The 26,770-nt window shown below is 45.8% G+C and overlaps 1 protein-coding gene across 2 annotated transcripts in view; it reads left to right on the top strand.

Moving 5' to 3' along the window:
• VPS13D (vacuolar protein sorting 13 homolog D) overlaps nt 1-26,770 on the top strand; it is a 2,979,414-nt gene that overhangs the window by 281,922 nt on the left and 2,670,722 nt on the right. For both annotated transcript variants that reach the window (XM_078642819.1, XM_078642818.1), the window contains exons 16-17: nt 224-391; nt 12,191-12,321. In XM_078642819.1, coding sequence (XP_078498945.1) covers nt 224-391; nt 12,191-12,321 — 299 coding nt within the window. The remainder of the gene's footprint in view (nt 1-223; nt 392-12,190; nt 12,322-26,770) is intronic.

The raw sequence follows: 26,770 nt of genomic DNA, 5'->3' as shown, positions 1-26,770 counted from the left end.
TATGATCCCCATTCTGACAAGCAGAATATGAAATGTGAGAGAAAAGAGTCAGTGGGAAAATCACAGGGCAGGATGACAGTTTTCCCCGGTTCTATTTTACAAACTGGTATTCTCTGCGCCTTCAGAATGAGAGCCTTTTAGATAATAAAGACCCACAGATACAAACCAAATGATACTTGTAATATTGACACTCCTTTTAAACATTATTACCTTTCCTTAACAGCAAGTTCTGACGCCCCAGTTTTCGAGATGCTGTATGAGAAAAATCCATTGCACTGTAACTTTGAGAGAAGACTGGAAGTCAGTACTAGACCTCTAAATGTAATCTACAATCCCCAAGCCATTACCAAAGTTGCAGATTTCTTCTACAAAGGAAAAGTTCATAGTTCAGGTAAACAAATGTTATATATTTCGTCTATGTTTTGTACCTGTTTGCTAAATGTTATTATTAGGTGGGAAGTGCATTTATTTTATTAGTTTGTGGTATTTATATGTATATTGAAGACATTACGCGTAGGGGAGGAAACCCAAGAAAGCAGAAAATTAAAGAGAAAAAACTTTGATAACAAGCACAATTGTAAGATAAAGCATAATTATTTGAATGAGAGGTCAACCATGTTTTCCTAAGTTTCAGTCGAGTGAGGATCTATCATTACTCAGGAGTGAATTTCTTGCTTCCAGGTAATTTTTTAAATGTCATCCAGAAAGTTACTGCTGTCTTTTTCGATCCAGAACACAGTTCATAGGAAGCAAAACCTTTCTGGGTGGTGTTCGAAGCAAGACTAAAACTGTAGTGTTTTTTTTTAACAAACATCATCTATTTTTAGATATTTAGTATCTGCAGGGCTAATACCAAATTTCTTGTACTTAGATTTGAAGATTTCTGCATCTGTGTGCTTCCTGGAATTTTTGTGTTTCTCCGTCTCAGATATGTATTTACGCTAAAATGTTTCGGGTGCCCTTTGGGTAGTATAGACTTTCTGATCTTGCTGTTTTTTTAACAGAAAAGATAATTTACGTTCACTGATGCTCATTTCATCCAGAGTTAAGTCTTAATGCCATGGTTAAGAAGGATATTCTTAAAATGAGACAATGAATTCCCCGTTCAGTCATTGTTCTAATTGTATCTGGTTTGTGACATGTCTAAAGTGAATATAAACTTAATTTGTTGTTTTGTTCCACCTCTTCCTTTTATTTGTAGGGCATTGTCACTGAAAAATTAAGCATTACAAATGATCCATGTGTATAATGCTTTGTGGTCTCCAATAAAAGAAGTGGTTTTAAATATATTTTCAGTGTTAAGTTTTGATGAGTTATATCTTCTGCCACTAGTGAAGTGATGCCACTATTGTTAGGTTGTGTTAACATCATTTTAAAGTGCATGAGTACAGTGGTACTGGTGTGGCTAGGCCTGGCAGCCAATTTGGTGGACATTCTGTTGTAGGTCGCTATTGAAGCCACACTCTCGGGGCTGGAGAGAAAAAGTGAACATCTGGTTTTGAGGTTCATGTTTGCAGTCTTGGAGAGCTATGGGCACTATGATCCTGGCTCTCATTTGAGGGAAAAATGTTTGTGAAACCAATGCTGAAGATGTCTCACAGCTTACGGAAGGCAGAACAAGTGGGGCAGATCAGGTCCTTTTCTAGAAACAGGCCTTTACATTGATGTAGTCATTGCATCAGATCTTGGTAGACGAGACAACAAATATGATACTCTGCATGTTCCGCTCATTCTCGAGGTGTAGGAAGGATATGATCCTTCTAGCATGGTTACCCCCACTTATTGCCTAGTGTCAGTGTGTTTTTGTCCTTGTCTGCTGGGATCCTGATAAGAAGGTCACCAGCAACTGTACTCTCTCCCCTAAATTGGTTCTGGTAAGTACTTTGGTACCTGCACAGTTGGCTACTGGTGTACCCTTGTAAGTTTGTAGTATATGGTACTGAGGTACCCAGGGCATAGATGCACCAGGAGTCCCCCATGGGCTGCAGCATGTATTGTGCCACCCATGGGAGTCCACTTTTACTGTGACTTTAGGCCTGCCATTGCAGCCTGAGTGAGGTGGTGCTTGCACCTCTCACAACAGATCTATACGTTTCCTTATATCTGAGGTTACTGCACTTAAAAAACTATAAGTCACCTCTATGGGAGGCTCTTCAGTCCTGAGGGCAGGGTGCTTGGTTACAAGTGTGAGGGTGCCTCTGCGTGAGCAGGACATCCCTACAAACCCCGGAGTCGATTCTTCAGGCCTTGTAAGTGGTGTCACCCATTTCAAGGTATATATTGGACATCAGCCATATCTAACTATATAGTGGCTGCACTAAACCCGGTCATGTTTGATATCAAACATGATGAAATCATAGCCCAACACCGATTCTGGTGCTGGAAGTATGTTCCCATGTATTGGGGGGCTCGGTAGGGGACCCCCTCCTGTACTCCCGGTAACAGCCTTCCAGGGTCTGCAGGTCTGCTGCTGACCACAGACATGATTCTGCCCTCCTCCTGCTGAGCCAAATTTGTGCAGGGGAAGATAGAACAATAGGCTTCCTGACACAGGGAGGTGTGGCCACCTCTCAGACAGGAATTAGTGTATTGAACTCGGGTGAGGGCGCTTTGCTGCTCCACCAGACATTGCATTTTGGTGCCTTCCTTCCATACTCCGGTTTGAGCTAGTTCAGGAACCCTTGGTTCTTGCTCTGGTGCGGAACCGGACAAAGAACAGGGGAGTATCCTCCCCTCTGTCCTGCCCCTCCTCTGGGAGAAACCCCTGAGCTGTCCCAACCCTTTCCTTAGGGTATTTAAGGACTCCTGTGTGAATGGGTCATCAGATTCATCATGTTATATTATGTTGCAGGCCATTGTCGGGCCCTAACAGGTAATATTTTGCTTATCAAACTGTAACTTTGTTTCTCTTCCAGGGGATACTCATCAAAGTCATCAGCACTGAATTATCCCCGCCCACGTTCCGGAAGCCGGAGCATATACAAAAAAATACATATATATGTGTATGTTTTAGAAAAGAAGTACATAGCACTAAATAAACACACACATTTAGATGTATAACATAAAAATATGATTCCCCATACATATCCAATGGGCTAAGAAGCCAAAGTTATATGTATTTCTCTATTATGAAAGTAACACTTATACATATAATGTAAGAGAAGGACATGTATAGCAATAGCATTCCGCAATAACCTTTATTTTCATAAAAGAAAACAAGTAATGGCAGGCAATTAGGCTAAAGAAGGCTGCATAAATAAATAACATCTTTGTACAGAAAAGAAAACTGGCACCTCGACTTTAAGGCCTCAGAGACCCTGAGCACTTTGCCTTTAAGGCCACCAGGAGCCTTCTGCTCCCATCATGCCCCACAGGTGACAGTTAGGTCAGTTCTTTTCCGGCTCCTTTTGTGAGCAACCTGGAGCTTGAGCTTAACTGATTTTGACTTTTTTCCTACAGAAATTGGATTCTATCTTTTTTTTTTTTCAACATTTCTTTTGTCTGGTTTTATTTACTATCTGACTAATTGGTCATTCTTTTTTGTCAGATATGCCACCTTTATTTTATAAATGCCCTCCCTGTGGGAAGTAGATGGCCATATCTGATCCTCTTTCGGTCTGCGTCATGTGTTTACCTTCTTCTCACGACACAGAGACCTGCTACCACTGTCTTCAACTTTCAAGAAGAAAATTGAAGGACAGAGAGAAGATCAGAATTCTAGGCTTGATACAGTGAGGAAAACATAAAAGCGCCGTGAGAGTCCATATTCCTCTAGGGGGCCCTCCTTTCCAAGGAAACGGCGAAGATCTGCATCACCAGAAGCTAAAAGTAAGAAAAAACTTCACAGCGTGACGTCGACGTCAAGACAAACTAAGCAAGTAAGGTAGACGTCAAAGACAAGATCGCTGTTGAGAAGTAAGTTGACGTCGAGACCAATGACGTAAGTGAGATCGACGTCAAGGGCAAGATCGCCGTCGAGAAGTAAGTCGACGTCGAGACCTATGACGCAAGTGAGATCGACGTCGAGGAGAAGATCGCCGTTGAGAAGTAAGTCGACGTCGAGACATGCTTCGGGCTCGAAGCATTATAGACCTCAGTCGACGTTGAAGCGTCCGTCGACATCAATTCAGAGGTCGACGTCGAGATCTCCGCCCCTTCTATAAAGTCGGCGTCGAGACACTCCAGATCACCCACTCTGACCCATCAGCGGTCTACGTCGAGGGCACGGCCGACGTCGAAGATGCCGCATGAACACCAGCTGTCGACGTTGAAGAGACCGACGTCGAGAGTTTTGTCTCATAGATCTCCACCATCGAGAGTGTCACCGCCACGGTCGTCGTCGGTGGCTCACTCCAGTTCAACGTCAAGCCGTTCGTCGTCGAAGGACAAACAATTTGTTCCTGCGGAAGGCATAGAAAAACCGACGTCAAGATCACGGCGCTCATCGTCGAGGGAAGCTTCTTCCTCGCCTGGTATAAATATCATACAGGTTACACCGGAGGGCTCTCCGGCTAGTGGAGACAAATCTCCTCCTATCAACATGTCACACAGATGGTTGGAGGACATTAGGCACTGGAAGACCCAACCCAGACCTTCTGAGAGACCTCCTCCCATGGAATCCTCACGACCTTCCGCTGGTAGGTACCCGAGGCGATCCAGATCTCCATTAAGATGGCTCTCACGCTCAAGGTCCCGCCGCTGGCATACACCTAGGAGAAGACAGAAGCCTCCTACAACGATCTCATTAACAAGGTCCTCGTATAGAGATTATTCCCCAACTATCTTGTGAACCCCACCATCCAGGGTTTCCCCTGTTGATGACATTGGGACATTCAACAAGGTGATCTGTAGAGGTGCCAGCAAGTTGAAAATAACCATGACTGTTCCGTCTGGTGACTACTTCCATCATATTTGAAACTCTGCACCATCGAACTTCGGCAAAGCCCCTTCTTCCGTTGGTGCCAGGATTATTAGAGCCTGCAATGAAAACCTTTTTGACTCCTGCCACAGTGGGCTTGGATCCTGCAAGAATTTCCAAAAAGTACAAGGCTCCAGGCCAAGATCCTTTGTTTCTGCGGTCTGATCCTCCCCCCGGATTCCCTTATAGTTGCCGCTGCCAGAAAAACTTCTTCCAATACCTCCATCTCGTCTGCTCCTCCAGAGAAGGACAGTAAAAACATGGATTCTTTGGGACGGAGAATGTGCAGTACTTCAGGATCTATCATGAGAGTTGCTAGCGCAGCCGCTCTACTGGGGCGATATGACCGGTCTTTATGGGACTCTGTAACAAGGTTTACAGAAAAGTTACCCAAAGACGATCAAAAAGATTTTCTAGAGATTGTACAGGAAGGTGGTCTGGTGGCAAACCAGGTCATTAGTACACCGGCCGATTCTGCAGACTTGGCAGCCCATGGATACGCCCATGATATTTGTTCTCGAAGATCAGCATGGCTTTGACTTATGGGTCTCAAGCTCGATGCTCAAAGAAAGATTGTCAATGTGCCCTTCAATGGATCGTCGTTGTTTGGCTCACATGCAGACGACGAAATGGCAAAAATTAAAACTGAGTTGGACACTCTCAAGGCTGTAGGCCTCGAAAAGAAGAAAGAATTCCATTGTCACTTTCGTTCCTATGACAAACGCTCTTTTCAACAGCGGGGTCAATCCTCTAACTGGTCCTCGCAGACCCAAGGTCAGACGCAACAAAGGTCCCAGTTCCAACACCGTAGACCTGGACGTGGCAGAGGTGGTAACAAACAGTAGTCAACAGCACCAAAGCAGCCACAAAAACAATGAGGTGTGTCTTCCTCCAAAGCTGTTGAGGGAGGCAGTATTTATTTACAACTGGAGGAGTGGAAATGTATAACAAAAGACAAATGGGTCATCAACATTGTACAAAATGGCTATCTTCTCAAGTTCAAAACTCCTCCTCCATCTATACCTACGAGAAGCATTTTTCACCACGATCACCGATTGTTACAAATGGAGGTAAACACCTTATTGAAGAAAGGAGCTATAGAAAAAGTCCCCGCTCCTCAAAGAAATCAAGGAGTATACTCTTGTTATTTCCTTGTGCAGAAAAGAAGCCCCACCACAGAATACAGACCTATACTGGACTTGAGACTGTTGAACAAATACATTCACAGAGAGAAATTTCGAATGTTAGCACTCCATCAAATTTTCCCACAACTTTATCAAGGGGATTGGATGTGCTCCATCGACTTACAGGACGCATACTTCCACATACCAATATCAAAGAAACATCGACAATTTCTGTGATTTCGAGTGTCTTTTCAACATTACCAGTACTCAGTTCTCCCATACGGTCTCAAATCAGCCCCCTGAATATTCTCCAAAAGTATGGCAGTGGTGGGCGCTTTTCTCCGCAAGCCGAAAATATTCATATATCCTTACCTGGACGACTGGCTCCTGAAGAGCTCATCTCCAACTCTGCTGCAGGATCATCTCTCGTGCTGCCTTCAGATTCTCAACAACTTGGGCCTTCATGTCAATTTCAAGAAATCCCTACTAAATCCAACGCAAAAGATCCATTACCTGGGCTCCTTCCTGGACACCGAAAAAGCAAGTGTGTGTCCTTCGGAGGAGAGGTTGTTATCAATCCAAGGAAAATGCCTGACCCTCCTTCACACGCATCTCCCGACAGTTCGACAAGTGTCATCACTAATGAGATCGATGGCGTTGTGCATCTTTATAGTACCAAACGCACGATTGCACATGCGTCCACTACAACATTGTTAGTAGGACCAGTGGATGCAAGTATCAGGGCGCTGGGAGGATCATGCAATTCTCCATCAATCAGTCAAAGACTCCATCCGGTGGTGGATGAAGCGATCGCACAGGATAAAAGGAGTCCCTTTCCACCAGGACCCTCCAACCCAGACTTTAGTCACGGACTCCTCTCTCCAGGGTTGGGGTGCTCATATGGATCCTCTGCAAGTGCAAGGTCTATGGTTCGACTCAGAAAAGAGCTACCACATCAACCTGCTAGAGCTGAGAGCCGTGCATCTAGCTCTCAAGTCCCTGTTTCCGTCGTTCAAGTCCCGCTCCATTCTAATCCAAACGGACAATACAACGACGATATATTATTTTAACAAACAGGGCGGTACCCGATCAAGAACACTCTCCATAGAATCTCAAACTATATGGAACTGGCTTCTAGAGAGAGACCTGTCCATAGTAGCCATTCATCTACCGGGCTCTCTCAACTCCCAGGCAGACTTCCTCAGCAGAGACTTCGTCGAAGCTCACGATTGGGTTCTCAACAATGAGGTTGCTCACAGCATCGTTCGCGAATGGGGAACACCAGACATCGACCTGTTTGCAGACACAGTAAACGCAAAATTCCCCGTCTTCGCATCCAGGTTTCCCCAGAAAGGATCCCAAGGGAATGCCCTTTTGATTGAATGGTCTCAGAGCTTACTGTACGCTTTTCCACGGATTCCGTTGATCCCAACTGTAATCAACAAGCTGTACAGGACCAATGCCAGGATGATCCTAATAGCCCCGGAACAGCCTCACCAGTGGTGGTTTCCGGACCTCCTTCAACTATCGGAAGTGCCACACAGGAGGTTACCATGCCGCCCGGATCTCCTATCCAAACAGGCAGGGAGAGTATTCCACTCCAACCTGCACTCCCTCCGGTTCACAGCATGGCTCCTGAAGTCATACAATATGGACATCTCCAATTGAATCCAGACTGTATGGCTATTCTTAAAGAAGCGAAAAGACCTTCCACGAGGAGATTGTATGCCTTCAGGTGGAAACGTTTTTTCCTATGGTGTGTGGACAATTGACATGATCCCATCCGGGGTCAGGAACATGTGATTTTACCCTACTTGCTACATTTGGCTAAATCTGGTCTTCAGTTTGCTTCTATCAAAGTCCACCTTGCAGCTATCACAGCCTATAGGAAGTCCCCTAACCAGACTTCTTTGTTTAGGATTCCTGTGGTAAAAGATTTTCTTGAGGGCTTGCGAAAGATTTACCCACCAGTCAGGTCTCCCTCTCCTCCATGGGAGCTTAACATTGTGTTAACAAAGTTGATGGGGGCCCCTTTCAAACCTATTCATAAAGCTTCCTTACTGCATTTACCATGGAAAGACGCGTTCCTTGTGGCCATTACTTCTGCTCGCAGGGTGAGTGAGAGCCATGCTCTTTGCTGTAAGGAACCTTACACTGTGTTTCACGCCAACAGAGTGGTTCTCAGAACACATCCGAGTTTTTTACCTAAAGTAGTCTCGGACTTTAATATTAACCAGACTATCACTTTGCTTAACTTTTTTCCGAATCCTTAGAATCCTCCGGAAAGATCTCTTCACTCCTTAGATCTCAAGAGGGTTCTGAAGTTTTATTTGGACAGAACAAACACACTGAGGAAATCAGAACATTTGTTTATTGACTATGTCCCTGTTTAACACAGGTTCTTTAGCTTCCAAAAGATCAAGTTCGAGATGGATAGTTTCTTGTATTCTACTGTCATACCAATTGGCCAACAAATCCCTTCCGGGGAAGCCTGAGGCCCATTCCACTAGAGGGAAAGCTTCTATCACTGCTCTCCTAAGGAATGTCCCCATGGCAGAAATTTGTAAAGCAGCAACATAGCGATCATTTCATATGTTTACTCGCCACTACTGTTTAGATGCTGACACGCAGGCAGATGCTCAGGTTGAGCAGGCCCTGCTGAGAAACCTGTTTGCTAATACTGTTTAAAATGTGTACTTCAATTGTGTTGCTGTTTTTTGCTCGTCTGCGAGGAAGTGGGTATGGGCTTGCTACTCTATTCAGAGCTCATGACTATTATTGAGTATCCCCTGGAAGAGAAGGATAAGTTATTTACCTGTAATCCTAGTTGTCTTCCAGGGTATACTCATCAAAGTCATAAGCAACCCTCCTGCCTCCCCTGACAAGCATTTACAGTTTATACGGTATTGTTGCATTTTGGATGCAGGTTCCTACAGGTTTCCTATACTGTACAAAATAACTGACCTAACTGTCACCTGTGGTGCATGATGGGAGCAGAGGGCTCCTGGAGGCCTTAAAGGCAAAGTGCTCAGGATCTCTGAGGCCTTAAAGGCGAGGTGCCAGTTCCTTTTCTGTGCGAGGATGTTATTTATGCAGCCTTCTTTAGGCTAATTGCCTGCCATTACCTGTTTTCTTTTATGAAAATAAAAGGTTATTGCGGAATGCTATTGCTGTACATGTCCTACTCTTACATTATATGTATATGTGTTATTTTCATAATAGAGAAATACATGTAACTTTGGCTTCTTAGCCTATTGGATATGTATGGGGCTGCACATTTTTATGTTATACATGTATATGTGTGTTTATTTAGTACTATGTACTTCTTTTCTAAAACATACACACATATATATGTAATTTTTTTTTTATATGCTCCGGCTTCCGGCACATGGGCGGGATAATTCAGTGCTGATGACTTTGATGAGTATCCCCTGGAAGAGAAACAAAGTTACAGTTTGAAAAGCAAAATATTACCTGTTAGGGCCCGACAATTGCCTGCAACATAATATAACACGATGAATCTGATAACCCATTCACACAGGAGTCCTTAAATACCCTAAGGAAAGGGTTGGGACAGCTCTTGGGTTTCTCCCAGAGGAGGGGCAGGACAGAGGGGAGGATACTCCCCTGTTCTTTGTCCGGTTAAGCACCAGAGCAGGAACCAAGGGTTCCTGAACTAGCTCAAACAGGAGTATGGAAGGAGGGCACCAAATGTGCCCTTCATAAAAGTCTGGTGGCGCAGCAAAGCGCCCTCACCCGAGCTCAATACACTAATTCCTGTCTGAGAGGTGGCCACACCTCCCTGTGTCAGGAAGCCTATTGTTCTCTCTTCCCTTGCACAAACTTGGCTCAGCAGGAGGAGGGCAGAATCATGTCTGTGGTCGGCAGCAGACTTGCAGACCCTGGAAGGCTGTTACCGGTAGTGCAGGAGGGGGTCCCCTAGCGATATATATGTATTTTGTTTGTATATGCTCCGGGTTCCCGCACGTGGGTGGAGATAATTCAATGCTTATGACTTTGATGAGTGTACCCCTGGAAGAGAACTAGGATTACAGGTAAGTAACTTATCCTTACTGTGTCATTTTATGCCTGTATGCCTGATGTTTGCCTTGTGGGAAGCTAATGATCAGCAGAGGAAGCCTCAGATGGTTACGGTTATAAGCCATTGATAACTGCTACAGGGCTGATTGGTTCACTAGGAAAAATATTTCTTTTGCCATAGGTCTGATCTGTTTTTTTATGAAACATTATTATGAATAGATTAGGCTTGGCATATTGATTGTCAAAAGCATGTTAAAATCAACAGGCATTTGAGGGTGGGTTGTTATTTCTCTGAATTAACCACTTGGATGCTAATGACAAGGGTAACTCATCATGGAGTTTCCATTGATTTCAATGGAAATTACATTGAAGAGCCAGAGGTGGCCTTAGCATCCAAGTAGCCTACATATAGGTATTTTGTTACACAGAATGTTATTTTATCTTTGTAGAGAATGATTTTGGTGTTGGTTACTACCCAGAGGGAGTAGATTTGCACTGTAATAATTCTTGTTAGAATCTCTTCATATATGTCTCCCAGGATCTTGTAATTTAATAAGTTATTAAATAAAACATCCATCCATATATATAAATATATATATCCATATAGATACTTCGAGGGCCTTTGTGTCCACTCTGTTCTGCCATTGGCGTGTCTGAGTGTCATTTACCTTCTGCTGCGATCCATGACAGCGAACTGCATGGGGTAATGGTTTAGTCTATATCAGTCATTTGCTCTTTTGCCCTGTGAGTGATGCATGTGTGTACATCCATCTGAAAATGAATGTGTATCAGTACTGGTTGGCAGTTCCTTTTGGTTTGAATTTTCTTCTTTTATCGTTCCTCTTTTATTTAGTTGGTTCTCTTTTTATTTCAATGTTTCTTAACCCCTTCAACGCTTCTGACGAGCTCAGCTCGTCGTGAGGCACAGTGGAGCTGTGCTCATGACGAGCTGAGCTCGTCATAACTGCCGCGGAACGCCCACGCCGGGCTAATTCCCTTCCTGTGCGGGCGTTCCACAGGAGTGGGTGGCGTCATGATGAGCTCAGCTCGTCATGAGCACAGCTCCGCTGTGCAGCATGACGAGCTGGGCTCGTCATGAGTACTGCGGCGGCGTGCGCGGTCCCCTCACCCCCCGCACCGCGGGGGAATTAGCCCTGCGGGGAAGGGGTTAAGAGTAAGAGGATAAAACAGCTCTCCAGGCATTGTTTGCCACTCTTTCCATCCACAGTGCACCCCATTTCATGGGGCCACTTTCTCTAAACCAGAAGATCATTATGGGATGCTGTTGTCCATAGTACATGATTGTTTTACCTTCTAAGATGGTCAACACGTTTGTTCTGTTTGTGGCATCTATGCATGAACTTTGTTAACAATATCTGAAAGAAACAGGTTAGTGTTAGATTCCTTACCTTAGAATATCCCCAGGCGTCAGACTGAATTCGGAAAAATTTCGTCAGCAGGACCCCTGCGCGTCAGTAGGCGTCGTCTGCGGCTCCGCGTCCGGCGTCGGCGTCGTGATCGCTGTTCACCTTTGCATTACTGATACCTACTGCTATATTTAGGTATTTATTTTTGCCCACCGTGTTTAGAAGGCAGCATGTTTTGTTTTATTTTTTGTGTTTGTATTCTTTTCATTTATCTTGCACATATTGTTGAGTTTGTGTGTGCCTTCATAAAATTATACTGTGTTGCGCCTCCTGGCCTGAATAATTGTTGAATAAAATATAAACAGTTCAGAAAAAGCTTCTTGCGAGGGTCTGATTTATACATTTGCTTCTTTGACCTCTAGAACCCCCTAAAATAATATGGTTATCAAGTATCTGGATACTGATTGGATGTGCAGATTGGAGACATATTACTAATTTAGACTTAAATGTATTACGTTTACATAGCAGCTTTTATTGTCTGATAATGTCTTTCTCACCCACCTGCTTTAGCGGAGTGTTTGTGTGACAGTCCACAGCTTAGTTCCTATATGTCTTTGATGTAACCTCTAAAACATTTTTGTTTGAAACCTTTAACAATACGCTTCAGCGTCCCTTAGGCTATTGATAAAAGTTCAGTTTGCAATGCTCTTTCTGACCGTCTTTACCTTTCATACTTGCAGGATTTGGATATCAGTCTGAACTCGAGCTAAGGGTAGCAGAAGCTGCCAGGAGGCAATACAACAAGCTGAAAATGCAGACGAAGACAGAAATTAGACAAACTATTGATCGTCTCCTTGTGGGAGAGTTTATTGTAAGTTTCTACATTAAACAATCTGAGACTACACTTCTGTGCTTTATTAATCTTCCAAGATGGGCCTTAAGTGGAGTTGTGTTAGTTTAATTCTTACTGTATATAGTATTCGGAAGGTAAATGAAACTAGTTCAAATAAACGAATCAGCAGACTTTGTCAGAGCAGATTTTATAGCATTCGTTTACAAGGACAGCTGACGTTTTTCGTTCCAGCAAGAATGGGAAACTTATTTATTCCCTCATGAGAAGGTGAACTGCCAGAGAATCATTTAATACTGATTTAATATTCAAGCAGACATCTCTGCAACAGTTGTGTTTGTCAAAATTATCTGCCTTAGTGTTACATCGTGTTACTTCAGTGTTTTACTGTACATTAATTTCAAATGTGTGGAATTATGAACATGCCTGGGAGTAAACTGATAGAAGCTCCTTGCTACTAGTGACAGTTGCATATCTTCACATTACCTAAAACTGAACCGGTCAATAAAACTGCAATCTCCCCGTGCAACAGAGACATTCTGAACAATCGGTTTTTGAAGTTCCCCAAATTTTAAATTAGAAACCAGTCAAAGCAGATTTTAGTCTGATATTGCAATTATAGAGGACAAATTGCCAGGAGCAAATGTTGTATTTATATAAAAAATAGAATCTGCGTAATGCACATCTCTCAATTCAAAGTTAAAGAGAAGCTTTCCTGTGCAAAAGAGTTTGAAGTCCTAGTTTAAAGTATGTCAAAAGTATTGCATTAAGAGAAGAATTCCAGACTAACACTCTCTCTCGCCCGTTAAAACATTGGGTTAACATGTCCATAGTCCGTATACCATCTGATCTCAACATCTAATTGAGCATAGTAGTTTTTGTTTCCTGACACTCTATGGAGATTTCGCTCAAAAACAGATGTGAGTGTAGCGAGTCTGAATATCTCAACTACTGCACTACACTGTTATCACGGGGACATGGATTCCTCATGAACATTCATAGACTCCAAATAGCTCTGCCTTCATGAGAGATACCATTGACACTTATTTCAAAGAGGCTCTTTCAAAATGGTCTGGCTTGCAGCTTCAGAACATGAGTCTCAAAAGATGGTAGTCCTCTAAATCTAGCTTTTTGACTGCTCTGTTTTTTATCCTGTGGTGGACAATAATTTTGTCAACTGGTGAGATCGGAAAGGTAGTGTATTCAGTCTTTTTGGAGAAATTTCTGACAGACTGCATAGCTATCTGAAATGATTATTGAGGTGGTATTGTTACCATTATATACCTTCAAGTTTGTTGATTTTCATCGTTTTTTTAAATATTATCCCAGGACTCATGTAGGCTGATACTCACCAGTAGGATCCTGGCTTGGAGGATCACATCTGTGCTTGTCCGTCTGGTAGTCTGAGGAACGTTTTTACTCTCAGTGATCCTCATTAGATGGGCATTGCCCTGTTCAGAAGGTCTGACTTTCATGGATCATACATGGTCTACCTTCATGGTATAATGCCTCTAAGACCCTTCTTTTCTACCTAGCCTATCATAATTTAGCCTACTATAGATATATCTTAACACAAATGTTTTGTTACAGCCTTTTTTTCAGCATCCATGTAAGCTGGCAACAATTTCTGTACACATTTTAAATGCTCAGTAAGTCCTAAACTATTATTTGAAATTAGCCTAAAGCATTTGTGAACTGAAACAGCTTATTGTCAATTTTGGAGCTGCTTACACTGATTTGGCTTCTTTATAACAGACAACAGCTAGCTAGCTGGGAAGTCCATTCTATCTCAGCTATCTAATATGGCATTTCCAGCAAACCAAAATCCCATTTCACCAGATGGAAAGGAGCTACCTGTGTTCTCAAGAGATGTCCTTCAGTCATAAACATCTGCTGGGCTGCTATCTAGTGATCAGTGCAAACTTTTGCAAAGGAGTACTGTTTATATTTTGACTCGGAGAAAGATACCCTGGTTGGTCAGGCATCCCTAGGTAATCTATGTACAAAACCACTCTAAACCATGCTTCACCATATTTCTTTTTCCTCTCCGAGGTAAGCTTTTTACTCTATTGAAGTGGTGAAAGAAATGTTATTTGTAGTTCTGGTTGTGCCTCATGGTTTTTCTCTCTGAAGTTGTAATCATTCTATCCAGTTTCCTGTGAACCAGATACTTAGTCTAAATTAGAGTCTCCTTTGATTCTCTGTCTCTACATGTGTCAGCCAAAACTACACTGCCTGACTTACTTTGCACAGCAGTATGGCACAGGTCAGCTCCTAGAATATTGAAAGTGGTAGTGTCAGGTTTAGTACAGGTGCACTTTAAAGTGCTTACAGGTTTAGGAGGCAATATCAATCGGAAGTTGTTTGCAAAGTCTGATGTAACTTGAATTTACTTCTCAAATTTCATTTAAAAATTAAAAAGTAACGAGTGAACACATTGCCTCATCATTGCATGTTTTCTTTATTTAAATAATTTTTAGATTTGAATAAAATATTCAAACTTGTGTTTCGGGATCCTGCACATTCATTTTTTGTTTAAATCTTTTTATTGGCATTTATATATTTCAACAGGATTGCTCGGCAATATTACAGTAACAACAAGAGCCCCGTAGCAGTGCATTAGCATAACATAGACTGAGTTGATATTAGAAATGGCTTGAGTATACTGTGGCTACTGTGGATCAGCATGGATGTATGCAATGTGGTTGCACCGCTGATGTGGTATCCTGCACATTCATGTAGGCATTTTTGTGTTAATACCAATGATGGAGAACCTTGATTACAGGAAAATTCTCCCCCCTCTCCCTCCTCTTTTCCCCTTGCTGCCTATCCCCCTCCTTTATTTCTCTCCACCCTTCTCCTCTTGTTCCTCTTCCACCCAACTTTTGGATTCCTTCCCCTTTCCACCAATTTACTGCTGCGACCCTCCAGACTGCCCTCTGTACCAGCTGGGATTCTACAGAAAACACAGCCCTGTAAACACTGCTGGTTTATCTACTCATCTGAATTCATCCTTGTATACTGAAATGTTGATATGTAGATGCCTGCCTTTGTACACATCATCTGAAAGAAACACGTTAGTTAGATTCCTTACCTTAGAATATCCCCAGGCGTTACGGCTGGATCCGGAAAGTTTTGCGTAGCAGTACCCCTGCGTGTCGGTAGGCGTCGTCTGCGGCTCCGCGTCCGTCGTTGGCGCCGGGATGACGTCGTCGGAGTACTTAGACGCTGCCCTCGCGCGCTGACGTCAGTTCTTTTTTCCGCACCAGCTGGTCCGGAAAAAGCAGTACCCTAGTCACTTTTTGACTAAACTTTTTTGATCCTTTTTGATCACTACTCGAGTCTTTACGACTCTCGGTGCCGGTAGGGATGCCCGGGTTCAAGCCATGTACCGACTGCAACCTACTGATGTCGGTTACCGATCCCCACCGCCGGTGCCTCTATTGCCTTGGGGCCGACTACGACGACCGGTCGTGCCCCGACTGCCGGGCCTTGACGTCGAAGGCTAGGCGGGAGCGGTCCCGTAAGTGCCCCGAGCTCCGGCAGTCAGCCCGTGCCGCTCGAGGAGGGGGTCGAGGAACCGGTCGCGGGGCTACAGTCATCGAAGCTCGGCGAGTCGTCACCATTCATCGGGCTCCAAGTCCTCAGGTAAGAGGCACAAGAAGTTGAAGAGATGACATCGTTCTTCCGACTCCCCCCGACGCTCGCGCGATGCGGCCGGGGGTTCAGGCGACACTGCCTCCGCGGCTCCGCCGAGCCACGGCCAGCTCCATACCAGCCGGTCCCTGGGCTGAACGCGACGCCGGAGTTGATCGAGGCCTTGCTCATGGCCATAAGGTTCCTCTCCCCTCCGTCGTGTCCCGCGGGAGAGCCTCCGGGCCCCGCGGCCCCAACTGGGAGTCCATGCGGGCCGGCTGCTTCGGCCCCGGCGCCGTCAGGTGCTTTGGCTCCGGCGCCGTCGACGACTTCGGTCCCGGCTGGATCCGGATCCGGGTCGCCGCTGGTCGACCTTACGACCCCGCCGGCGTCGACCCCCAGGGTGTCCCCCCGGCGCCGTCCCTGATCCCTCCCTCGGTCCGGATCCGGCTTCGGACCGGCGACGATCGACGATCGACGCCGCATTCAACGCCGGCTGAGGAGCAATTCTTCTTTGATCCGGCTCCATCCGTTGACCCTGAATTTCAGGAGATGGAGGACGAGGGGGATTGGGAGGGGTCTGAGGACCCTCTGACATGGGAGTGTCAGTCATTTCAGGACTGGACAGATGAGCTAGGGGAAGCCAGTGGTCTTGACACTTCACCTGACACTGGCTTTGTCTCCCCTCCTACCGTGGCTACGGAGGAGAGGGCAGCTTATAGTGTGGTGCTGACGAGGGCGGCCAAGGCCTTGGCGCTTATGCTCCCCGTCGCAACTGTGAGGTCTAACATCCTCACTGAGGTCCTTAAACCGCAGACAGGCTCTCCGGAGCCTCTACTGCCTTTTAATGAGGCTCTAATGGACGTCCTGTTGGGCACTTGGTCAGGCCCGCTACAGGTTCCCCTGTAGATAGGAACGTCGCCAGGCGCCATCCCCCAGATCCGGGCGACCCTAGCTTCCTGTCCACCTACCCCACCCCCGAGAGCCTGGGTATCCAGGCCTCTACTTCCCAATCTGCATTCCCGACTGCACCCCCAGATCGGGAATCCAAAAGGTATGAACAGTTTGGCAAGAAACTGTTCTCCTCCCTCAGTTGTGGGTTGCGGTCAGTCAACACCACTTGCCTTTTGGGCCGTTATTCCCACTCTGTGGGATACGGTTGCGGCCGTGGTGCCAGAGTGCCCGGAGGAGGCCCGGGCGAAGCTCACTCAAGCCCTCGCGGGGGGACGAGAGACGCAGCGCGGTATTCAATACGATGTGGGCTGGCTACCACAGACTCGCTGGGCAGGGTGATGTCAACAACGGTGGCGGTTCGCCGCCACGCCTGGCTGAGGTCCGCCAACTTCTCGGCTGATGTCCAGAACACCCTCACCCTCATGGACATGCCGTTCGATGGCAGCCACCTCTTTGGTGGCAAGGCAGATCATGCGCTTGAACGCTTCAAGGACTCCAGGGCTACGGCCAAGTCCTTGGGCCTCTCGGCCAGCGTCAGCAGCAGTCTGCCTTTCGCTCCTTTCATGGCCAAGGAAGGGGCACCCCTTCACGACCTGCCAGCCACGGGCCGCAGTCTAACATCCAACGCGGCGGCGGACGTGGTAACCGCCGCGGCGGTGCCAGGGGACAACGGCGAGGCGAGGCGAGGCGAGTCCACATCCACCCCCGCAGCATCTGCCTCAAAGCCTTCCTTGTCCGAGCTTTCTACGCCAGTGGGGGGCATGGTCCGCCATCACCTCCTCCACTGGCACACAATCATATCGGACAGGTGGGTGCTGCAAATCGTCCGAAGGGGTTCTGCAAGACGAAGTATCGGCCCTCTTGGCCAAGGGGGCCATCGAGCTCGTTCCTGGGCCGGAAGTAGGTCGTGGTTGTTATTCCCGCTACTTTCTGGTACCCAAAAAGGTCAAAGGGGGCCCACGCCCTATCTTGGACCTGCGGAACGTCAACGGCTTCCTCCGGAAGGAAAAGTTCAAGATGCTGACTTTGGCTCAGGTCTTAGCTGCCCTAGACCCCGGAGACTGGGTGGTAGTGTTGGACTTGCAGGATGCTTATTTTCATATCCCCGTCCTGCCGACCCACCCACGCTACCTGCGGTTCACGGTAGGCCGCGAGCACTTTCAGTTCACCGTGCTCCCCTTTGGCCTTACCAGCGCCCCGCGGGTGTTCACGAAAGTGATGGCGGTGGTCGCAGCTCATCCCCTATCTCGACGACTAGTTGTTGAAGGCGGGCTCGCCCCAGACAGTCGTCAGCCACCTCCAGACTTCGACCTCCTGCACTTGCTGGGGTTTTCCATCAATGTGCCTAAGTCACACCTGTGTCCCTCTCAAAAGCTCCTCTTTATCGGAGCGGTTCTGGATTCGTCGCAGTTTCAGGTTTATCCTCCCGAGCAGCGGGTTCTGGATATTCAGGCTCTGATTCCGATCTTGCAGCCTTTATCCCGGGTCTTGGTCAGGTTGACGCTGCGGCTTCTGGGACTGATTGCCTCCTGCATCCTTCTGGTGCATCACGCCAGGTGATGCGAGCTCTGCTGTGGGACCTGAAGTTTCAGTGGGCCCAGCATCAGGGCAACCTGTCCTACCACGTCCTGATCTTGGAGGGCACTGCGAGACAGTTGCAGTGGTGGCTCACGGACCGCGATGGGGTCAGCGGTACATCCCTCTCCCTACCCCAACCTGAGCACATGGTTGTGACGGATGCGTCCCTCCTGGGCTGGGGGGCCACATGGGGGAGGCGGAGATCAGAGGCCTCTGGTCTCCGGCGGAGTCCCTGCTCCACATCAACCATGTGGAGCTGCGGGCGATCCGGCTTGCACTGAAGGCATTCCTTCCCTCTGTCCGGGAAAGTGTAGTGCAGGTGTTCACGGACAACACCACCGCCATGTGGTACTTCAACAAACAGGGCGAGGTGGGGTCGTGGACCCTTTGCCAGGAGGCTCTGCACCTCTGGCAATGGCTGGAACACCAGGGCGTCACCTTGGTGGTTCAACACCTGACAGGTTCCCTGAACGCCCGGGCGGACGAAGTCAGCCGTCGGTGCATGATGGATCACAAATGGCATCTGAACTCGGGCGTGGCGCAAGGCCTCTTTCAGGAGTGGGGAGAGCCTTGGTTAGATCTATTTGCCACAGAAGAGAACGCGCAATGTCATCAGTTCTGCGCGTTGGAATTTCCAAGGCGGCACTCGCTCGGAGACGCTTTTCGTCGCGAGTGGAGTTGCAGTCTGTTGTACGCCTTTCCGCCTATACCACTTCTGCCCAGAGTGCTGAAGAAGATCAGGCGCGGCTGGGCCCAAGTCATCCTTGTGGCTCCGGACTCTGCGTGAAGGTACTGGTATCCCGAGCTACTCAGCATGTCAGTCAATCCCCCGCTTCTTCTGCCTCTTCGGGAGGACCTTCTGTCGCAGCAGCAGGGGACGATCCTCCACCCGAACCTGTTCAGTCTGCACCTTCATGCGTGGAGATTGAGCAGCGACAGTTGAGGCCGTTTGACTTGCCTCCTGAAGTCTGTGATGTGTTTCTGGCAGGCAGCCAGCCGTCCCTCCACAAAATCGGTATACGCCTGCAGGTGGAATACATTTGTGGCATGGTGCACAGCAAAGGCTGCGGATCCCCTTTCTGCCCCTCTTTCAGAGGTTCTCCTCTTCTTTCTCTTGCCCAGCAGGGCTCTGCTCTGGCCACTATCAAGGGCTACCTCTCTGCCATTTCGCCATTCTTAAGGCTTCCTGATCAGCCTTCTCTTTTCAAGTCCCCTGTTGTAAATCGATTCTTGAAGGCCATCACTCACGTTTCCTCCTGTACCTTTTGTGATGCCTCAGTGGGACTTGAACCTTGTTCTGACTTATTTGATGTGCGCTCCTTTCAAGCCACTTCACAATTGCCCTCTTCGTCTTGTAACTCTTAAGACTGCATTCCTGGTTGCCATCACCTCCGCCAGGAGAGTGAGTGAGCTCCAGGCTCTTTCTTCTAAGCCTCCTTTCCTTTCTGTCCATCCGGATAAGGTTGTTTTAAGAACGCGTCCCTCTTTCCTGCCCAAGGTAGTCACAGCCTTCCACATCGGGCAGTCTATCACCTTGCCCACCTTCTTTCCGCCTCCGCATCCCTCGAAAGAGGAAGAGAGGCTCCACTGTCTGGACCCAAAACGTGCGCTCTCATTCTATCTGGACCGCACACGCTAGTTCCGGGTGGATGACCAGCTCTTTGTTGGTTACTTGGGCGCTAAAAAGGGACGGGCGGTGCACAAACAAACCATCTCTCAGTGGGTCGTCTTGTGTATCAAGGTTTGCGACTCCTTGGCGAAAAAGGAGCCTCCTGTCTGGCTGAGGTCCCGTTCCACTCGGGCCACAGCAGCTATTACTGCCCTGGCTCGGGGAGTCCCCTTGCAGGACATCTGTCAGGCAGCTACGTGGGCCTCGCTGCACACGTTTGCTAGACACTACTGCCTGGACAGCCAAGTCCGGAGAGATGGCTTCTTTGGCCGTTCCGTTCTCCGGGACTTTCTGGTGTGATCTTGGTTCGCAGACCCACCACCAGGGTTGGTATTGCTGGGGTATCTATTCTAAGGTAAGGAATCTAAGTAACGTGTTTCTTTCAGATGAACAAGTTACTTACCTTCGGTAACGATATATCTGTAAGAAACATTAGTTAGTTAGATTCCTTACCGCTTCACCCATCCTCCCCGTTCTGCGAACTGATATCTAGGGTTAAGGTACATCCCTTTGAGGACCCTAGTTTCATGGCACCAGTGTCGGTTTTTATCATGGCTCTGCGTTTCTAGCGCGGAAAAGCTGTGTATAAGAACTGACGTCAGCGCGCGAGGGCGGCATCTAAGTACTCCGACGTCATCCCGGCGCCGACGACGGACGCGGAGCCGCAGACGACGCCTACCGATGCGCAGGGGTACTGCTACGCAAAACTTTCCGGATCCAGCCTGACGCCTGGGGATATTCTAAGGTAAGGAATCTAACTAACTAATGTTTCTTACAGATATATCGTTACCGAAGGTAACTAACTTGTTCTTCAGTACCAGCCCGGTCAGAATGGCATGCCATAATCTGTATGTTCTAAAATGTATAAATAAAGATATAAAAAAGGATATTTTACCTCTAATTTGGTCCGATCATCATGCTATCATCTTTGAGATAAACATGTTAGAACGATCTACAAGCATCAGACCTGGCCACTCAAGTCAGTTTCGGACTTGGAAAAAAATAAACCGTTCTCTCCTCACCCAACAGTTGGCTAAAACTCAACCTGATCTCACGTCTGTTGTAGATCATCAGGCCTCTCAACACTACACAGATTGGCTTCAGCTGGCCTTTTCTAAATTAGCCCCTACACCAAAGCCTCCAAGAATAGGAATAGCCCCCTCCGCCCCATGGTTCACAGGGGCATTTAGGTTGGAAAAGCAAAACTGTAGGAGACAGGAAAGATGTTGGTGGCCTCAATACGATCACACTTCCAGGCAATAATTCCAGCAACAACACAAGTTTTTTACGATACTTTGGCACAATGCTGTAAGGATAAAGTCAACCAAATGTATTCCAAGTTTGAGACCTCTATTCCTTCTGATTTAGTAACTGATACCTTTCAGGACACTCATGAGGTATGCTCCTTCTCTGAGTCTTCCCCTGTCACTATGGAGCTGATAGCCTTCATGATCAGTAAGGCAAAGTCCGGCTCGCCTTCCGACCCTTGCCCAGGTTGACCACAGGATGCCTGGTCAACCGTCATAGCACCTTGGGTATCAAGGATAAGGCCAAGTCTCTACTTATTTCTTTTCTCTCTGGTAGACTACTATCAATAGCATTGGGTCAATTTGAATCTTCTTTTTCCGTCTCGTGTGGGGTTATACAGGGTTCGTCTATCAGTCCAACAGATGTTTGTTACAGAATTGGCTATATTAATTACGTTTTTTTACCCTCTCTTTAACTTCGTACGTGGACTATACACAAAATGTCCTGTCAGCCTTCAAAAACAGTATTGAGGTTATCTCGCCCATATTCATGACTGTGTATTGGCAATGAGTTCCTGGATGAACAGACACTGTCTCAGACTTAACTCAAATGAAACCGAGGTTTTTCTGTTCAGTAATCTTTCTCCTGCTTGGTCTCCTATTTGGTGGCCAGAAGAAATAGACCCGCCCCCATTCCAGTGACCAAGGCAAAAAAATTAGGAGTCTACATAGATGAAAAGCTTAATTTCGGACCTCTCCTGCTTCTACCTGCTTAGAATGTTTAAGAAAATATTTCCTTGCGTTCCAGCCCATTCTAAAAAGACAAACTGCTGCGTTCGTTTTTATCAAAATTGGATTATTGCAACAGCCTTTTTGTTCATATATGCAGGAAGAGCACATTAATAAGTTGCAGATGGTGCAGAATGCTGCTGCCAGACTCCTTTCTGTTATTCCTAAATTCAAATCTGTCTCTAAGGAAATTCGGTGATTACACTGGCTTCCAATAAGAAGCTGTATCAAATTTAAGGCCTATGCGGAAGCTTTATTAGAGGAACCACTAAGCTTTAGAATTACCTTCCCCCTCACATCAGAGCTATGCCCATATTGATCTCCTCTACGAAGGAGCTCAAAACGTGGCTCTTTAACAGCTAGGCTCCTTTCCTTGCTCAGTAGAAGTCAGCGCCAAGACACCTCAGGGTAGATGTGCTCTTAATAAATTGCTGTAGCAGAAGATATTTCGCTGTTCATCATTCTAGTGGGGGTAGCAGTGTCTTTGCTCCTGAAAGAGTGTAAAAGGTGGGTGCCCATTATTTTATTAGATGCTTCCTCTGTGCTTCAGGGCACCTTCGCCACCTGGTTCACCAAATCCAGATTCACTCACCAGTCTGAGAAAAGGGACCTACAGGTTGCAGAAGATGCATCCAATCATACCAGTCTCTGCCCTACAAAGGTGAGAGGTATTTATTGCTCATGATTGTTTATGGATCAGGAAAACGGCCTAAAGGGGGGTATCAGAGCAATACTTAATTGACATATGGCCAACAAGTGGATCAAGAGGGAAGCATTTCATATGCTAGCCCTTAATAAAATGTTTCCTCACCTCAAGCAAGAGGATTAAATCTGCACTGTAAATGTAAAAGATGCCTGCTTTCACATTCTCACAGCAAATAAGCACAGGTAGTACCCGAGATTTATAGTAGGAGCATCACACTACGAACATACAGTGTTTCTGCTTTGTCTAAAAGTTTCCCCTCAAATTTTTTCGAGATACATGACTGATCACCTTCGATGTAAAGGAACATTCATTTACCCTTACCCAAACAAATGACTGATAGGGACATCCAGAAATCGGTAACATCCCCAACTAAGTTCTAGCTTATCTTGCAGCAACTTCAGACAGATTGCAAGGAAAAGTGTTTCTTTCAGAGGAGAGTGTGTCATAAATCTTGGAGAAATGTCAGCTGCTCCTTCAGAAATCAATCCTTCAGCCCGAATAATCACTCTCCACTAGGGTCAATTGCTTCTTGCATTTATATTCTTCTGAAAGAAGAAACTAACTACATGAGGCCTCTCCAGCAATGTGTGAAGGAACAGTGGTCTCAGGAGGAGGACAACTGGGACGACAAACTTTGGAACTCAGCAACATCAAAACAATCTCTTTTGTGGTAGTGCAAAAGTCTGTGCAAGGGCGTTGGTCAGAAAAAGAGAGTCCTCACTACATATATTAGCTTGGCCTCTGTGCCCTGTACTCGACTCTCCAGGTCTTCCTAACATCTGTGATGGCGAGCAATATTCTAATTGAAATAGACAACACAACGACTATGCACTGCCCAAACAAACATGGCGGCTCAAAATCACTGTCACTGGAATCACAGAAGATTTGGTTGTGGGCCTTGTTCTGGGAGCCTATCAATAAAGGCAATTCACATGCCAAGTGTCTTATACAACAGTCAGGTTTTCCTAGGCCGATTTTATAAAGGAAATCACAAATAGGTTTGGTACAATGGCATTCTTCACCGAATTTTCACAGAATGGGGCTATGCAACAATAGAGCTCTTCTCAACATCTCAAACGAAAAATGGCAAGAATTTGCATGCAGGCTACTAGAAGCAGGTCCACTGGGCAATGCCCTTTTTATGAACTGATCAAAGATATTACTGTAGACTGTCCCCTGGTTCCTTTAATGCCAACAGTCATTCCTAAATCCTAAATTGCCAAGCAAGAATTATCTTCAATGGACCAGACTGGCCAAGGCAGTGGTGGTACCCAGACTCTACATATGCCAGTTAAGCTATAGAAGAGTTTGCCATGCAAAGCAAACTTTGTTTTTGTAAAGAATCTCCTTATTTAAGTAATCGATCCATCCTTACAAATAGGTATCATAAAACAAATGTGTTTTGTGCAACTTCTGTAACAGGGAAAGCAGTATTACATATAATTGAAAGGGGTCTCAGACATCAAGCATGGCACATCCTATAGTTGGTTCTCCATCCCTCCTACTCGTACATACCCATGCAAAGCAAACTTACTCACCAAATTAGAGGGTCAAATTATTCTTGAATTTAGCAGTAAAGCTTACGTGACCAGAAAATATGGCCATCTTAATTTGCCCCAGATATGCATGGACATTCTATGAGAGGTGAAACAGCCTTTGACTAGAGCTTGCTATTCGTTCAAATGGAAGAAGTTTTGATCATGGTATAATGAACTTTACACTGTGTTTCAGCTAAATAGGATAGTAATGTGTATGCAACCTTCTTTCCTCCCTAAAGCGATATCAGAATTGCATATTAACCAGACCATTACTCTTCTGGCTTTATTTGGCAATCCATCTTCAGTAGTAGAGCCTTTATTTCTTCAAGTTAGGATAGTTGGTAGTCTCTCTCTAGATAAAACAAAGACCTTCTGCAAACTTAACCAACTCTTTTTCAACTGTAGTCACATTTGCCAGGATCTGGCCTCTTCAAAACACTTGTAGCTTGCATAGCCCTGTGTCATCAGTTGGTTAGTAAACCCCGCAAGGAAGAAATAGTGCCCATTTCACTAGTGGGAAAGAATCCATCACAGCGTGGGTGAGAAGCCTTCCTCTCTCAGACATATGCAAGGTGTCCACTTTAAAATCAATCTGCTGTGTCTGGTAACAACTGAATTTTAATCCTACTCGCCTCTTTTAGCTTAAGAAAAAAGTGACTGTCTGAGGCAACCACCAGTGCAAGGTATCTTGGCTAGTGGAAGCTACTGGAGCCTTAAAAGGAAAGGGTGCTTTTTCAATCGCAACCTACTGTGTTGAAAATTAAATACTCTAAAAAAAGAGCTTTCAGCCCGCCCATTACTTCATTTGTTAGCATCATTATCACTCTTTGTTGCTGCTTTCTAATTCGGAAGCAACTTCGAGGCGTCACGTCCTTTACTTTCCGTGGCGCATAAACCAAGTACAGATTGGTTTATCTTAATTGATGCGCGTCCTTTGCTCATGATGTGATTGAGGTACTATTTCTTCTTTTTTAATTTTTTTTTTAGCATTTGTATATGGTGCAAACTCAACCTGACCCAAAGGTATTGAAGCACATTACATGAGCACCTGTGACATTACACAAGGACGCATTTATTTATTTATTTATTTATTTATTTATTGTGCACAGAGATATTAAGTGACTTGCCCAGAATCACAGGATGTTTAGCCGACGCTGAGGCTTAAACCTCTTTCCCTAGTTACGAAGTCATCAGCTCTGGTCATAACGGCACATTCTTTACTCCCCTTTTGTTCTGAGAACAACGTCTCTATTCTTCCCCACATACTACTACACTGTTTGTTGTTTTTAAAAATCAAGGACTTATTGGCTGCTTTTACCCTTAAATTTGTATTTTATAATCGCATCACCCAAGTATGAGACATATGAGTTTTTCCTGTCATGTTCCATTTCCTATCTATTCATTTAACACAGCCACTAGATTGTAGAACGTGAGTAAAATATCCAAAATGGGTACAAACAATACACCTAATTATTCGCGCCTACCGGTCTTGTGGCTCTCCTGCTCCCACTCACTCTTCCTTTCCACACTTTGTACCTACACTCTATCTCTCAGGCCTGCTTTCTACCCCGCTCTATTTAAGCTGTGTCTCCCTGCTTTCACCCAATCCTTTTTAGGTCTCGCCTAGCGTTGCAGCACGAATGCGCTGCTTGCTCTTCAAGGCATATTGTAGTAGGGTATGTTTTAGAAGTGGAGTGGAAGCCCTGCCCATATTTTTCATTGGCTGGCATCATAGTCCATGGTAAACGCTGGCTTCCGATTGATAATGAGGCTTCTTAGTCCCGCCTTGTTACAGCTCTGTCTCCTTTTGGGACCGCCCATCAGGAATGTATCTTTTACTTGCGGCGTTACACTGTCTCCTTTAATTAATCGGTGAGCACTTAATTTTATTTGCAGTGCGGTCGCTTTCACTTTAGCGGCCGCACTTGCTTTTAATTGCATAATAACTAATTTGAGCTTGTTTTTATTTGCAGCGCTGTCGCTTTCACTTTAGCAGCTGCGCTTGTTTTTAATTGCATAATAACTAATTTGAGCTTGTTTTTACTATTGTCTGTCATGAAGCATCACTCCACATTGCCCAGCTGTATTTGTACCTCGTTAATACACATTCAGTTTCTGTCGCAGATGTATTTGTTTTCTTTAGACATGACCAGTGTGAATACTGGTTCTCGTCAGGTGCAGTAGAGTTTACACATGTGACGGTAGTGAACTCGGTTGTACGCTTGGCAGCAATGGTAGCTTTTGCTTTAAGTCCTCTGTCTATTGGAATACCCTCAGCAATGTTGTATCCTGTTTGCAGTTTACTGTTGTAAGTTTCCTGACAATGCACTCTTTCAGCATATGCAGTATCACG

This window comes from Lissotriton helveticus, chromosome 5_1 (assembly GCF_964261635.1).
Source record: "Lissotriton helveticus chromosome 5_1, aLisHel1.1, whole genome shotgun sequence".
Classification (NCBI taxonomy): Eukaryota; Metazoa; Chordata; class Amphibia; order Caudata; family Salamandridae; genus Lissotriton; species Lissotriton helveticus.
Note: the sequence above shows the minus strand (reverse complement) of the source record. Positions and strands in the feature narration are given on the sequence as shown.